The sequence below is a fragment of the Rhinoderma darwinii genome, chromosome 6 (genome assembly GCF_050947455.1).
Source record: "Rhinoderma darwinii isolate aRhiDar2 chromosome 6, aRhiDar2.hap1, whole genome shotgun sequence".
NCBI lineage: Eukaryota > Metazoa > Chordata > Amphibia > Anura > Rhinodermatidae > Rhinoderma > Rhinoderma darwinii.
Window position 1 is genome coordinate 138,522,710 of NC_134692.1, and position 17,242 is coordinate 138,539,951.

General features: G+C 36.2%; 1 protein-coding gene across 4 annotated transcripts in view; it reads left to right on the forward strand.

Moving 5' to 3' along the window:
• CACNA1H (calcium voltage-gated channel subunit alpha1 H) overlaps positions 1-17,242 on the forward strand; it is a 200,586-nt gene that overhangs the window by 107,423 nt on the left and 75,921 nt on the right. For 3 of the 4 annotated variants that reach the window (XM_075830597.1, XM_075830600.1, XM_075830598.1), the window contains exons 11-15: positions 97-214; positions 11,147-11,302; positions 14,400-14,490; positions 15,954-16,162; positions 16,417-16,851. In XM_075830597.1, the coding sequence (XP_075686712.1) occupies positions 97-214; positions 11,147-11,302; positions 14,400-14,490; positions 15,954-16,162; positions 16,417-16,851 (1,009 nt within the window). The remainder of the gene's footprint in view (positions 1-96; positions 215-11,146; positions 11,303-14,399; positions 14,491-15,953; positions 16,163-16,416; positions 16,852-17,242) is intronic. The other variant, XM_075830599.1, reaches the window with a different exon arrangement.

Here is a 17,242-nt window from a genome sequence, read left to right on the forward strand (position 1 = left end):
GGTCTTCAAAGTTCTTCAATCACCCCCTTCCCCAAAAACATCCACCTGCCCGGTACTGTGATTGGCTAATATTATTGTGTTCTGTGCCCCTTGTAGCATTCTTGGCATGCATCTCTTTGGTTGTAAGTTTACTCTGAGGACAGACAGTGGTGACACTATTACCGACCGGAAGAACTTTGATTCCCTTCTTTGGGCCATTGTGACAGTTTTTCAGGTAAGAATATTCCTACAACCACTTACATTCTCACTTCCAGCGTATATACCAAAATATGATTAATAGGGCAGAAGAAAAACCGGAGAATATTGTGAGCCAGACCGGTTGCTATGGCCACGCTGCCTAACTCCATATAAAATGCTGTGGTTGTTAGGCAGTGTATCCCTAGCAACCAGAACTCAGATGTTTATGTCACAGCTGGATGGCCACCGTGATGAAATCATCAGTCAGTTCATAGTAATCTCTACCTCAGTTTGCATTATTAATCAGATTTTTCTAAAAAAAAATTTAGGTGGAGACAACCTTACAGGTATGTCCAGCTACTCTTAGTATCTTAGCTGTTTTTTTTCTAATATATATAATTGCAATCCATCAGACTACCTAGAGGGCATAAATATAATTTCCCTCCACTATTTTAAGAGATCACAGGTCTTAAAGGGGTTGTCTATAACAGATGACGGGATTCAACTTGAGAGCAAGCGCACGGATTGACTCATCCTGGAGGACCACTCACATCCATGTATTACACAAGTGGCCCATTGACTTCAATGGTCGTTGTGTGGTGCCCAATGCCCTCAGTTGAGCGTTGGTGGCCTATGCAGTAGGACCACACGATCAGCTATAATCCAGGGGATATATGTTGTGAGTAATATACCATGACTACTTGTGGCTGCTATGGGTCCCTTGGGAGGGGGCCCAGACCAGGTTAGCTGAGACCCTCTGCACGGATCCCCTCAATCCAAACAAGGGTGTGTAAAATTAACACAAGGATCATAGAAAGAAGGTGAGGGGCAAACAAGCACCAAGCCCTCCTGTCCCAGGTGGTTAGGGGTTATGGTGGTATCACCCAGCACTAGAAGAGCCCCTATTCTTATCTAAACTATGGAGCCCTCAAACCTCTTAGAACACCAGAATGTTAAAATGTTCTTGGTCTTGAAAGGGAAGGAAATATCCGACTGACACGTTACCCTACCTGATATCGGAATAAAATCTGGCTGGTTACCTTCTAAAAAATATAATTTCGTGCTATAACCATTGAGTTCACGTCCAAGATCATTAATCCCAAAATTAGATTTTATTCTTGATTTGACTTCACACTGGCCACAAAGTAAAGGAATACTCGGAGACTCCAGCCAAGCATCCCGTAGAGAGAACCATCGAGAAATCCCACATTCATCTGAATCTTTTTGAAGAGGATTTAGAACAATCTGTTGTTAGAACTGTGGCCATATTTCCACAGTGGGCGCTCAAAGCCTAATTAACTTCTTCATTAAAAAAACAGCTTTGATGCTTTCCAAGTGGAGGCAGAAAGTCATATTCTGGTGCCGCCACCTCAAATGTAAAAAAAATCACAGAAGACAAAAGAAAGAGGAAATTGGATTCTTCCTTTATACTATCAGATCACAGAGAATTAGAACCAGTCTGCGGTTATTACTTTTAGGTGACTGTCACTGTCTCTGGTGATATCTGGTTAGATGAGTGCCAATGCTATAAGAGTTGATGCAAGTCATTGCCGTTTTCTTTATTTAATGCTCTTTATAAATCTAGGAGCAAAAATATTTAAAGATAAATATCTACTGTATATGATATAATAATGTAAAATAACAATTTTATACTGTACAAGAATGTAACTACTATAATACTGCCCCTATATACAAGAATATAACTACTATAATACTGCCCCCTATATACAAGAATATAACTACTATAATACTGCCCCTATATACAAGAATATAACTACTATAATACTGCCCCCTATATACAAGAATATAACTACTATAATACTGCCCCTATATACAAGAATATAACTACTATAATACTGCCCCTATATACAAGAATATAACTACTATAATACTGCCCCTATATACAAGAATATAACTACTATAATACTGCCCCTATATACAAGAATATAACTACTATAATACTGCCCTCTATATACAAGAATATAACTACTATAATACTGCCCCTATATACAAGAATATAACTACTATAATACTGGCCCCTATATACAAGAATATAACTACTATAATACTGCCCCTATATACAAGAATATAACTACTATAATACTGCCCCTATATACAAGAATATAACTACTATAATACTGGCCCCTATATACAAGAATATAACTACTATAATACTGCCCCTATATACAAGAATATAACTACTATAATACTGTCCCCTATATACAAGAATATAACTACTATAATACTGCCCCTATATACAAGAATATAACTACTATAATACTGGCCCCTATATACAAGAATATAACTACTATAATACTGCCCCTATATACAAGAATATAACTACTATAATACTGTCCCCTATATACAAGAATATAACTACTATAATACTGCCCCCTTATATGCAAGAATATAACTACTATAATACTGCCCCCTATATACAAGAATATAACTACTATAATACTGCTCCCTATATACAAGAATATAACTACTATAATACTGCCCACATATACAAGAATATAACTACTATAATACTGCCCCCTATATACAAGAATATAACTACTATAATACTGCCCCCTATATACAAGACTATAATACTGCTCCGATATACAAGAATATAACTACTATAATACTGCCCCCTATATACAAGAATATAACTACTATAATACTGCCCCCTATATACAAGACTATAATACTGCTCCGATATACAAGAATATAACTACTATAATACTGCCCCCTATATACAAGAATATATCTACTATAATACTGCCTCCTATATACAAGAATATAACTACTATAATACTGCCCCCTATATACAAGAATATAACTACTATAATACTGCCTCCTATATACAAGAATATAACTACTATAATACTGCTCCTATATACAAGAATATAACTACTATAATACTGCCCCTATATACAAGACTATAACTACTATAATACTGCTCCGATATACAAGAATATAACTACTATAATACTGCCCCCTATATACAAGAATATATCTACTATAATACTGCCTCCTATATACAAGAATATAACTACTATAATACTGCCCCCTATATACAAGAATATAACTACTATAATACTGCCTCCTATATACAAGAATATAACTACTATAATACTGCTCCTATATACAAGAATATAACTACTATAATACTGCCCCTATATACAAGACTATAACTACTATAATACTGCTCCGATATACAAGAATATAACTACTATAATACTGCTCCGATATACAAGAATATAACTACTATAATACTGCTCCTATATACAAGAATATAACTACTATAATACTGCCTCCTATATACAAGAATATAACTACTATAATACTGCCCCCTATATACAAGAATATATCTACTATAATACTGCCTCCTATATACAAGAATATAACTACTATAATACTGCCCCCTATATACAAGAATATAACTACTATAATACTGCCTCCTATCTACAAGAATATAACTACTATATACAAGAATATAACTACTATAATACTGCCCCTATATACAAGAATATAACTACTATAATACTGCCTCCTATATACAAGAATATAACTACTATAATACTGCCCCCTATATACAAGAATATAACTACTATAATACTGCCCCCTATGTACAAGAATATAACTACTATAATACTGCTCCTATATACAAGAATATAACTACTATCTTACTGCCCCCTATATACAAGAATATAACTACTATAATACTGCCCCTATATACAAGAATATAACTACTGTAATACTGCCTCCTATATACAAGAATATAACTACTATAATACTGACCCTATATACAAGAATATAACTACTATAATACTGCTCCTATATACAAGAATATAACTACTATAATACTGCCTCCTATATACAAGAATATAACTACTATAATACTGCCCCTATACACAAGAATATAACTACTATAATACTGCCCCCTATATACAAGAATATAACTACTATAATACTACCCCTATATACAAGAATATAACTACTATAATACTGCTCCTATATACAAGAATATAACAACTATAATACTGCCCCCTATATACAAGAATATAACTACTATAATACTGCCTCCTATATACAAGAATATAACTACTATAATACTGCCCCTATATACAAGAATATAACTACTATAATACTGCCGTCTATATACAAGAATATAACTACTATAATACTGCCTCCTATATACAAGAATATAACTACTATAATACTGCCCCTATATACAAGAATATAACTACTATAATACTGCCCCCTATATACAAGAATATAACTACTATAATACTACCCCTATATACAAGAATATAACTACTATAATACTGCCCCCTATATACAAGAATATAACTACTATAATACTGCTCCTATATACAAGAATATAACTACTATAATACTGCCCCCTATATACAAGAATATAACTACTATAATACTACCCCTATAAACAAGAATATAACTACTATAATACTGCCCCCTATATACAAGAATATAACTACTATAATACTGCCCCTATATACAAGAATATAACTAATATAATACTGGCCCCTATATACAAGAATATAACTACTATAATACTGCCCCTATATACAAGAATATAACTACTATAATACTGTCCCCTATATACAAGAATATAACTACTATAATTCTGCCCCTATATACAAGAATATAACTACTATAATACTGGCCCCTATATACAAGAATATAACTACTATAATACTGCCCCTATATACAAGAATATAACTACTATAATACTGTCCCCTATATACAAGAATATAACTACTATAATACTGCCCCCTTATATGCAAGAATATAACTACTATAATACTGCCCCCTATATACAAGAATATAACTACTATAAGGGCGGGTTCACACATAGCGGAATTTCACTTAAATTCCGCTGCGGACACTCCGCAGCGTTAATCCGCAGCGGAGCCGTTTCTCCATTGACTTTCACTTTAATTTAGCAGTGTTCGTTTACACGATGCGTACAATTCCGCTGCGGAGCATAGGCTGCGGAGCGGAATTTGGTGTCCGCAGCATGCTCTGTCTGTTGCGGAGCAGTGGCGGACTGGTTGCGGACTCATGGCGGAATTTCTCCATTGACTTCAATGGAGAGTCAAAATTCCGCAATGAAGTCCGCAGATCTTATGTGTGCTGCGGAGCGTATTGTTTTTACTACCATGACATTTCTTCATTCTGGCTGGACCTATGTATTTCTAGGTCTACAGCCAGACTGAGGAAGTCAATGGGGCTCCCGTAATGACGGGAGCGTTGCTAGGAGACGTCTGTAAATAGTCACTGTCCAGGGTGCTGAAAGAGTTACGCGATCGGCAGTAACTGTTTCTGCACCCGGGACAGTGACTACCGATCGCAATATACATGTATCTGTAAAAAAATATATAAGTTCATACTTACCGAGAACTCCCTGCGTCTGTCTCCAGTCCGGCCTCCCAGGATGACGTTTCAGTGTAAGTGACGGCTGCAGCCAATCACAGGCCAAGCACAGGCTGCAGCGGTCACATGGACTGGAGCGTCATCCAGGGAGGTCGGGCCGGATGCCGAAAGAGGGACGCGTCACCAAGACAACGGGCGGTAAGTATGAATTTCTTTGACTTTCACTAGGGAAAGTGCTGTCCCTTCTCTCTATCCTGCACTGAATAGGGAGAAGAGAAGCACTTTTCCTGCAGTCCGCAGCGGCCAGTCCGCATCAATTTTCTGCACATTTTGTGCAGATCCGCTGCAGAATCTGCAACGCAGATTCTGTGCGGCATTGATGCGGACAGTTGCGGAGGAATTCCGCCATGTGTGGTCATGCCCTTATACTGCTCCCTATATACAAGAATATAACTACTATAATACTGCCCACATATACAAGAATATAACTACTATAATACTGCCCCCTATATACAAGAATATAACTACTATAATACTGCCCCCTATATACAAGAATATAACTACTATAATACTGCCCCCTATATACAAGACTATAATACTGCTCTGATATACAAGAATATAACTACTATAATACTGCCCCCTATATACAAGAATATAACTACTATAATACTGCCCCCTATATACAAGAATATAACTACTATAATACTGCCTCCTATATACAAGAATATAACTACTATAATACTGCTCCTATATACAAGAATATAACTACTATAATACTGCCCCTATATACAAGACTATAACTACTATAATACTGCTCCGATATACAAGAATATAACTACTATAATACTGCCCCCTATATACAAGAATATATCTACTATAATACTGCCTCCTATATACAAGAATATAACTACTATAATACTGCCCCCTATATACAAGAATATAACTACTATAATACTGCCTCCTATATACAAGAATATAACTACTATAATACTGCTCCTATATACAAGAATATAACTACTATAATACTGCCCCTATATACAAGACTATAACTACTATAATACTGCTCCGATATACAAGAATATAACTACTATAATACTGCCCCCTATATACAAGAATATATCTACTATAATACTGCCTCCTATATACAAGAATATAACTACTATAATACTGCCCCCTATATACAAGAATATAACTACTATAATACTGCCTCCTATCTACAAGAATATAACTACTATATACAAGAATATAACTACTATAATACTGCCCCTATATACAAGAATATAACTACTATAATACTGCCCCCTATGTACAAGAATATAACTACTATAATACTGCTCCTATATACAAGAATATAACTACTATCTTACTGCCCCCTATATACAAGAATATAACTACTATAATACTGCCCCTATATACAAGAATATAACTACTGTAATACTGCCTCCTATATACAAGAATATAACTACTATAATACTGCCCCTATATACAAGAATATAACTACTATAATACTGCTCCTATATACAAGAATATAACTACTATAATACTGCTCCTATATACAAGAATATAACTACTATAATACTGCCTCCTATATACAAGAATATAACTACTATAATACTGCCCCTATATACAAGAATATAACTACTATAATACTGCCCCCTATATACAAGAATATAACTACTATAATACTACCCCTATATACAAGAATATAACTACTATAATACTGCCCCCTATATACAAGACTATAATACTGCTCCGATATACAAGAATATAACTACTATAATACTGCCCCCTATATACAAGAATATAACTACTATAATACTGCCCCCTATATACAAGACTATAATACTGCTCCGATATACAAGAATATAACTACTATAATACTGCCCCCTATATACAAGAATATATCTACTATAATACTGCCTCCTATATACAAGAATATAACTACTATAATACTGCCCCCTATATACAAGAATATAACTACTATAATACTGCCTCCTATATACAAGAATATAACTACTATAATACTGCTCCTATATACAAGAATATAACTACTATAATACTGCCCCTATATACAAGACTATAACTACTATAATACTGCTCCGATATACAAGAATATAACTACTATAATACTGCCCCCTATATACAAGAATATATCTACTATAATACTGCCTCCTATATACAAGAATATAACTACTATAATACTGCCCCCTATATACAAGAATATAACTACTATAATACTGCCTCCTATATACAAGAATATAACTACTATAATACTGCTCCTATATACAAGAATATAACTACTATAATACTGCCCCTATATACAAGACTATAACTACTATAATACTGCTCCGATATACAAGAATATAACTACTATAATACTGCTCCGATATACAAGAATATAACTACTATAATACTGCCCCCTATATACAAGAATATATCTACTATAATACTGCCTCCTATATACAAGAATATAACTACTATAATACTGCCCCCTATATACAAGAATATAACTACTATAATACTGCCTCCTATCTACAAGAATATAACTACTATATACAAGAATATAACTACTATAATACTGCCCCTATATACAAGAATATAACTACTATAATACTGCCTCCTATATACAAGAATATAACTACTATAATACTGCCCCCTATATACAAGAATATAACTACTATAATACTGCCCCCTATGTACAAGAATATAACTACTATAATACTGCTCCTATATACAAGAATATAACTACTATCTTACTGCCCCCTATATACAAGAATATAACTACTATAATACTGCCCCTATATACAAGAATATAACTACTGTAATACTGCCTCCTATATACAAGAATATAACTACTATAATACTGCCCCTATATACAAGAATATAACTACTATAATACTGCTCCTATATACAAGAATATAACTACTATAATACTGCCTCCTATATACAAGAATATAACTACTATAATACTGCCCCTATACACAAGAATATAACTACTATAATACTGCCCCCTATATACAAGAATATAACTACTATAATACTACCCCTATATACAAGAATATAACTACTATAATACTGCTCCTATATACAAGAATATAACAACTATAATACTGCCCCCTATATACAAGAATATAACTACTATAATACTGCCTCCTATATACAAGAATATAACTACTATAATACTGCCCCTATATACAAGAATATAACTACTATAATACTGCCGTCTATATACAAGAATATAACTACTATAATACTGCCTCCTATATACAAGAATATAACTACTATAATACTGCCCCTATATACAAGAATATAACTACTATAATACTGCCCCCTATATACAAGAATATAACTACTATAATACTACCCCTATATACAAGAATATAACTACTATAATACTGCCCCCTATATACAAGAATATAACTACTATAATACTGCTCCTATATACAAGAATATAACTACTATAATACTGCCCCCTATATACAAGAATATAACTACTATAATACTACCCCTATATACAAGAATATAACTACTATAATACTGCCCCCTATATACAAGAATATAACTACTATAATACTGCCCCTATATACAAGAATATAACTAATATAATACTGGCCCCTATATACAAGAATATAACTACTATAATACTGCCCCTATATACAAGAATATAACTACTATAATACTGTCCCCTATATACAAGAATATAACTACTATAATTCTGCCCCTATATACAAGAATATAACTACTATAATACTGGCCCCTATATACAAGAATATAACTACTATAATACTGCCCCTATATACAAGAATATAACTACTATAATACTGTCCCCTATATACAAGAATATAACTACTATAATACTGCCCCCTTATATGCAAGAATATAACTACTATAATACTGCCCCCTATATACAAGAATATAACTACTATAATACTGCTCCCTATATACAAGAATATAACTACTATAATACTGCCCACATATACAAGAATATAACTACTATAATACTGCCCCCTATATACAAGAATATAACTACTATAATACTGCCCCCTATATACAAGAATATAACTACTATAATACTGCCCCCTATATACAAGACTATAATACTGCTCTGATATACAAGAATATAACTACTATAATACTGCCCCCTATATACAAGAATATATCTACTATAATACTGCCTCCTATATACAAGAATATAACTACTATAATACTGCCCCCTATATACAAGAATATAACTACTATAATACTGCCTCCTATATACAAGAATATAACTACTATAATACTGCTCCTATATACAAGAATATAACTACTATAATACTGCCCCTATATACAAGACTATAACTACTATAATACTGCTCCGATATACAAGAATATAACTACTATAATACTGCCCCCTATATACAAGAATATATCTACTATAATACTGCCTCCTATATACAAGAATATAACTACTATAATACTGCCCCCTATATACAAGAATATAACTACTATAATACTGCCTCCTATATACAAGAATATAACTACTATAATACTGCTCCTATATACAAGAATATAACTACTATAATACTGCCCCTATATACAAGACTATAACTACTATAATACTGCTCCGATATACAAGGATATAACTACTATAATACTGCCCCCTATATACAAGAATATATCTACTATAATACTGCCTCCTATATACAAGAATATAACTACTATAATACTGCCCCCTATATACAAGAATATAACTACTATAATACTGCCTCCTATCTACAAGAATATAACTACTATATACAAGAATATAACTACTATAATACTGCCCCTATATACAAGAATATAACTACTATAATACTGCCCCCTATGTACAAGAATATAACTACTATAATACTGCTCCTATATACAAGAATATAACTACTATCTTACTGCCCCCTATATACAAGAATATAACTACTATAATACTGCCCCTATATACAAGAATATAACTACTGTAATACTGCCTCCTATATACAAGAATATAACTACTATAATACTGCCCCTATATACAAGAATATAACTACTATAATACTGCTCCTATATACAAGAATATAACTACTATAATACTGCTCCTATATACAAGAATATAACTACTATAATACTGCCTCCTATATACAAGAATATAACTACTATAATACTGCCCCTATATACAAGAATATAACTACTATAATACTGCCCCCTATATACAAGAATATAACTACTATAATACTACCCCTATATACAAGAATATAACTACTATAATACTGCCCCCTATATACAAGAATATAACTACTATAATACTGCTCCTATATACAAGAATATAACTAATATAATACTGCCCCTATATACAAGAATATAACTACTATAATACTGCTCCTATATACAAGAATATAACTACTATAATACTGCTCCCTATGTACAAGAATATAACTACTATAATACTGCCCCCTATATACAAGAATATAACTACTATAATACTGCCTCCTATATACAAGAATATAACTACTATAATACTGCTCCCTATATACAAGAATATAACTACTTTAATACTGCCCTCTCGTTTATGTTTCTTTTTTTCTGTGTTATGTCTTAGATTCTTACTCAAGAAGACTGGAACATGGTTCTATATAACGGAATGGCCTCCACATCATCCTGGGCAGCTCTTTACTTTGTGGCTTTGATGACGTTCGGAAATTATGTCCTGTTCAACCTCTTGGTGGCCATTCTGGTGGAGGGCTTCCAGGCAGAGGTAACCAGACTGAGCAGCTTTCTCTAGGTTTTGACGTGTACCAGGGAGAACATAGAGGCAGTCAATTTTGATGACATTATGTGGTACTGCTATAGGGGTGAGCTTTACAGTACGGCTTTTTCTACAAACAGAAATCCACATGGACCAGTAATGAGGAACATATACATATACATTGTCCTAGAGATTGCCCTGACGTTATAATAATATGGGATAAAAGTAGACAGAGACTATTGTAGATAGCGAAGGATAGGGAGAGGTGTTGAGAAGGAGAAAGCTTCTGTTCACGACTTTGTCTAAGCAAGAAGATAAAGTCAAGAGCATTAAGTGGGCATGATATATCCATGTCACTGTAATGCCGCAATCTACATTCACATGATAGGACTGGCTGGCACACTCTACTACTCAATGAGTTATGGTCCCGAGATGGAGCTTGAAATGGATAATAAAAATTGCAAGACTTCCAGGAAATGAAGGCCCCGACCCCCTCCTACATTGCTGACTATTCCCATTTTTCTGCTAACCAGAAGAAATTTGCCAAGTGATGATCTAAGTGGCGGAATAACCTTGAATCTTAGGAAAGGAGTGAGGGGGGGGGGTGTTAGAGCGTCTTTAGCACCTCGTTAACATCACCCAAGACTTTGTCTAATTAAAGAAAAAATTTAGTCATCAAAGTATTCATCAATTTTGTGAAGTTTTTACAAGATCAGAGAAAGATTGGACATTAATATGATAAATCACCCATAGCCCCTATAATAGCCGGGCACTTCCAGCAGCACAAAGCATCAAATTAGCGTAAATGTCCAAAAAAAGATAGTCCGTGTATGGATGTAATAAAGTAATGGACTGTAGTATGTGATGTATTACGTTGCTGAGTTCATCGGAAAATTACATTACTAGATAAGTTACTCGACCATTAACGGAGGGATCCCGATTCAGATTTTTGTTAATAAAGTTTTCATTGTTCTATATATAATCTTCATTTCTAAGATATAACTTAAAGGGGTGCTCCAGCTTTCCTGCGTAATTCTGCCAATTATGCTCGTATGTTTATATTCATGTTTGTTTGTTTTTATCACTAGCTTCTCTGTCATGAACTTCCTCCATTCATTGCTAAGTGCTATGTGTATGGGACAGGGAGGCAGTACTATCTGTGGCTAAATCATTTACAGTGAGAGACAGGGAGACAGAACTATCTGTACCTCATAATTTACAAGGAGATACACAGAAGGCAGTACTATCTGTATGTACATAATTTACAGGGAAAGAGTGAGGCAGTACTATCTGTACTTACATAATTTACAAGAAGATACATGGAGGTAGTACTATCTGTACCTACATATTTTACAGAGAGATACAGGGTGGCAGTACTATCTGTACTTACATCATTTACAGGGAAATATGTGGGGAAAGTACTATCTGTACCTATGTAATTTACAGGGAGAGACAGGGAAGCAGTAGTTTCTGTACCTACATAATTTACAAACAGAAACTGGGAGGCAGTACTATCTGTACTTACATAATTTACAGGAATAGATAGGGAAGCAGTACTATCTGCACCTACAGAACGTCATTTACAGGGAGATACAGGGAGGCAGTACTATCTGTACTTACATAATTTACAGGAAAAGATAGGGAAGCAGTACTATCTGCACCTACAGAACGTCATTTACAGGGAGGCAGTACTATCTGTACTTACATAATTTACAGGAAAAGATAGGGAAGCAGTACTATCTGCACCTTTAGAACGTAATTTACAGGGAGATACAGGGAGGCAGTACTATCTGTAATTACATACCTTACAGGAAAAGATAGGGAAGCAGTACTATCTGCACCTACAGAACGTCATTTACAGGGAGGCAATACTATCTGTACTTACATAATTTACAGGAAAAGATAGGGAAGCATACTATCTGTACCTACAGAACGTCATTTACAGGGAGATACAGGGAGGCAGTACTATCTGTACTTACATAATTTACAGGAAAAGATAGGGAAGCAGTGCTATCTGCACCTACAGAACGTAATTTACAGGGAGATACAGGGAGGCAGTACTATCTGTACTTACATAATTTACAGGAAAAGATAGGGAAGCAGTACTATCTGCACCTACAGAACATCATTTACAGGGAGGCAGTACTATCTGTACTTACATAATTGACAGGAAAAGATAGGGAAGCAGTACTATCTGCACCTACAGAACGTCATTTACAGGGAGATACAGGGAGGCAGTACTATCTGTACTTACATAATTTACAGGAAAAGATAGGGAAGCAGTGCTATCTGCACCTACAGAACGTAATTTACAGGGAGATACAGGGAGGCAGTACTATCTGTACTTACATAATTTACAGGAAAAGATAGGGAAGCAGTACTATCTGCACCTACAGAACGTCATTTACAGGGAGGCAGTACTATCTGTACTTACATAATTGACAGGAAAAGATAGGGAAGCAGTACTATCTGCACCTACAGAACGTCATTTACAGGGAGGCAGTACTATCTGTACTTACATAATTTACAGGAAAAGATAGGGAAGCAGTACTATCTGCACCTACAGAACGTCATTTACAGGGAGGCAGTACTATCTGTACTTACATAATTTACAGGAAAAGATAGGGAAGCAGTACTATCTGCACCTACAGAACGTAATTTACAGGGAGATACAGGGAGGCAGTACTATCTGTACTGCAGTGATTTACACAAAACATCATCAAATGCAATGTAAAAATGATTGCATTATATATAATACAAAGTCAAAAGTATGTGCACCCCTAAATATCACATCCATATGAGCTTATTAAAAATCTTATTGAAAAAACTATATATATATCCCGCTGAGCCGCCTGGCAGATTACTGAATAAAAACCTATAACCCACGGATAAGCGAGGCGTGGACTTATCACAGACGCGCTACACGGTTATTGCAGGAATCGGCAGGACTGTGGAAACAGATTAGAAATGTTTCATCCGTCAGACCGAGATTAAACTGCAGAACTTGCAGACACAGCAGAAGTGAGATCTGTGTTGTTCTTGTCAGATGTCAAGCGAGTCCATCCATTATATGATCCCATCACTCTTCCTTATATCTGTATGCCAGGGGGATGCCACAAGGTCAGACACCGACGAGGACAAAGTCTCTGCCAATTTTGATGAAGATTTGGAAAAGCTGAAGGACCTGCAGGCTACAGGTGATGATATAAATGAAGCCTTTCGAGCTTCGCCTCCTTCGTTAAGAGAATGGGACTGCAGTACCAAAAACGATGATTCAGAATTGGGTTTTATCATTTGCAAAAGATAGTTTAGTGGTGGCCTAATCCCTATGTAATGATTGTCCCATATACATCACTATATAGGTTATCCACTAAGGGTATGTTCACACACACTATTTACGGACGGAATTCGGGCGTTTTTGCCCCGAATTACGTCCGAAATAGCGGCTCAATAGCGTCGGCAAACATCTGCCCATTCATTAGAATGGGTCTTACGATGTTCTGTGCAGATGGTCATTTTTTTTACGCGCCGCTGTCAAAATGCGGGGCGTAAAAAAGACGCCCGCGTCAAAGAAGTGCCTGTCACTTCTTCAGACGTAAATGGAGCCGTTTTCCATGGACTCCATGGAAAACCAGCTCCATTTAACGTCCGTAATGGACGCAGCGAAAAGCGCCTCAACATGCCATTACGGCTGAAATTACGGTGCTGTTTTCTCCTGAAAACAGCCCCGTAATTTCAGCCGTTACGGACGCTGCCGTGTGAACATACCCTAATTCTCGAGCAGTGTTCCCCAACCTCCCAGCATGCCCTGACAGCCATCAATGCTTAGGTCCCGAGGAACCCCTTTAAAAAAACTGCTGTTTTACCCATAAAAGCACTGTCCAGTCTTTCTAAAACGTATTCTCCATTTTCAAGATCTCTACCTGCAGTCAGGGAATTGAAACAATCTTGGTTACTATCCTGACCTAGCAAAAGTACAAATATTATTCCTGTCTGACAGTTCTTACCTATACTGATACATGGTAACAACCCAGAAGCTGTGTGACCAGAACTAGATCAGGACAGGTTTCAGCTCCTGAATGTAAACAATATTATTTCCTTTCACTGACAGCAGCAGAGATCCTGAAATTGGTAGAGGATCGAAAAATTAAGTGTATTAGGAAGTTGAAGAATATTTGATTATCGGTGATTAAAGGGATTGTCTCATCAGAGTTTTCCCCTTTTTTATGGGAGCCAGTGTGGCGATCAGCTGATCGTCACCAGATCAGCTGATCGTCGCAGGTCAAGCTCCCGGCACCTCTGGCAAATAGATGATTTTGCCCAAAGAAGCAGCCGCCAGTCATATAGGCTGCTCTTACAGAGCATATTTCCAGTCTGGCTCATAGCAGGAAATCCGGACCAGGGGACCCCACTCTAGACATCCATATGACCTAGTAGGACATATGGACGGAGGTTTTCTTCCCAAAACAAGCCCTTTAATCTTAATTTACATTAGATTGGGCAATTCCCTTAATTTTTCCTTCTGTGCTTTTCGGTAAAGACTTTATATCTGAGATGATTATCTTCACTGACGCCCAGCAATGTAATTTTCTAACATGTCTCTATATCAGAAGGAGAACGTTACTTGAATCAGTCTTTACCCGTGTCCTCTCCTCTACAGAACTGAAGATGTATTCACTTGCAGTGACCCCTAATGGACACCTGGATCCTCGCTGTGCAATGCCCCCTCCCATCATCATGCGCACAGCTGCCACACCCATGCCCACGCCAAAGAGCTCTCCATGCATGGACCCCGTACATACATTTGTGGATTCGAGAAGGGCAAGCAATGTGTCCATGGATCCGTCAGTCTGTGATCAGAAGTCTCTGGTGAGTCTCGATGGCACATTTAATGGACACCCAGTAAAGTACATCGCCATATTGTGGTCAGAAATGATACTGCAGCCACTTGTTACTTTTTGGGAAACTTTTTGAAATTATATTTTTGGCCAAGGTAACAATAAATTATGAAATTGGGTTCATTAGTGGTGCTGAGAGAGTAGATAATGGCAAGCAAGGTTTTTTGTGAAGCTAGTCATCCGCTTCAGCCAATACAATTCTTCTTATATTTTACCTTCCCTCAGGCCAGTGTCCGGAGTTCCCCATGTGCACCTTGGGGCACCTACAGCAATTGGGGGAGCCGCCGCTCCAGCTGGAACAGTCTGGGTCGGGCACCAAGCATCAAGAAGAAGTGCCAAACTGGGGAAAGGGAGTCTCTTCTCTCTGGTGAGGGAAAGGGCAGCACAGATGAAGATTCTGATGACTGCAAGTCCAGCTTGGTGGGAAGGATATCCCTCCATCGCCGGGCAGGGTCTCTGGACACTCGAGGGTCTTTCGATATTCCAGAACTCCTACAGGTCCCCACCTTACGACACTCACTTAGCGTCAGCCCTTTGGCCATGGTGCCGGCAGACTACCAAGACTGCAATGGAAAAATGCTGCACGTGCCCAGTGACCTGTTTGTGAGAGTGGACAAGCACAAAGAAGAACCTGTGGACTATGAAGACGACCTTGAAGATGTGAGTCATTCTAACTTGTGTTCTCGCTTAGGGCAGTGTGTCTTATGGTCATCTGTACTCTACCAGTGACGTGACTGGCTCAAAGCAGATCCTCTCATTTAGAGCTCGGCATTGTTAATTACTTCTTCGTTAAGGGTCCGTCAGGGAAGAGGAACATGTTGAGTAATATACATTCATTGTTTTAATTCTTTCATACGGTGCTTATAGCTGCAGTAACCCAGAAACTAATTAATACTCATTGAATTCTCTGTTACAGGAAATACGGTGCAATTTAGGTTTATTCCTTGGTTACATCACATTCAGCTAATTAATCACAATGTTTTAATAACGAGAACTGAGATTTTTAATTCCATTTTCCCTTCCTTTTGATTGAGTCTTATACTCGGTCTTG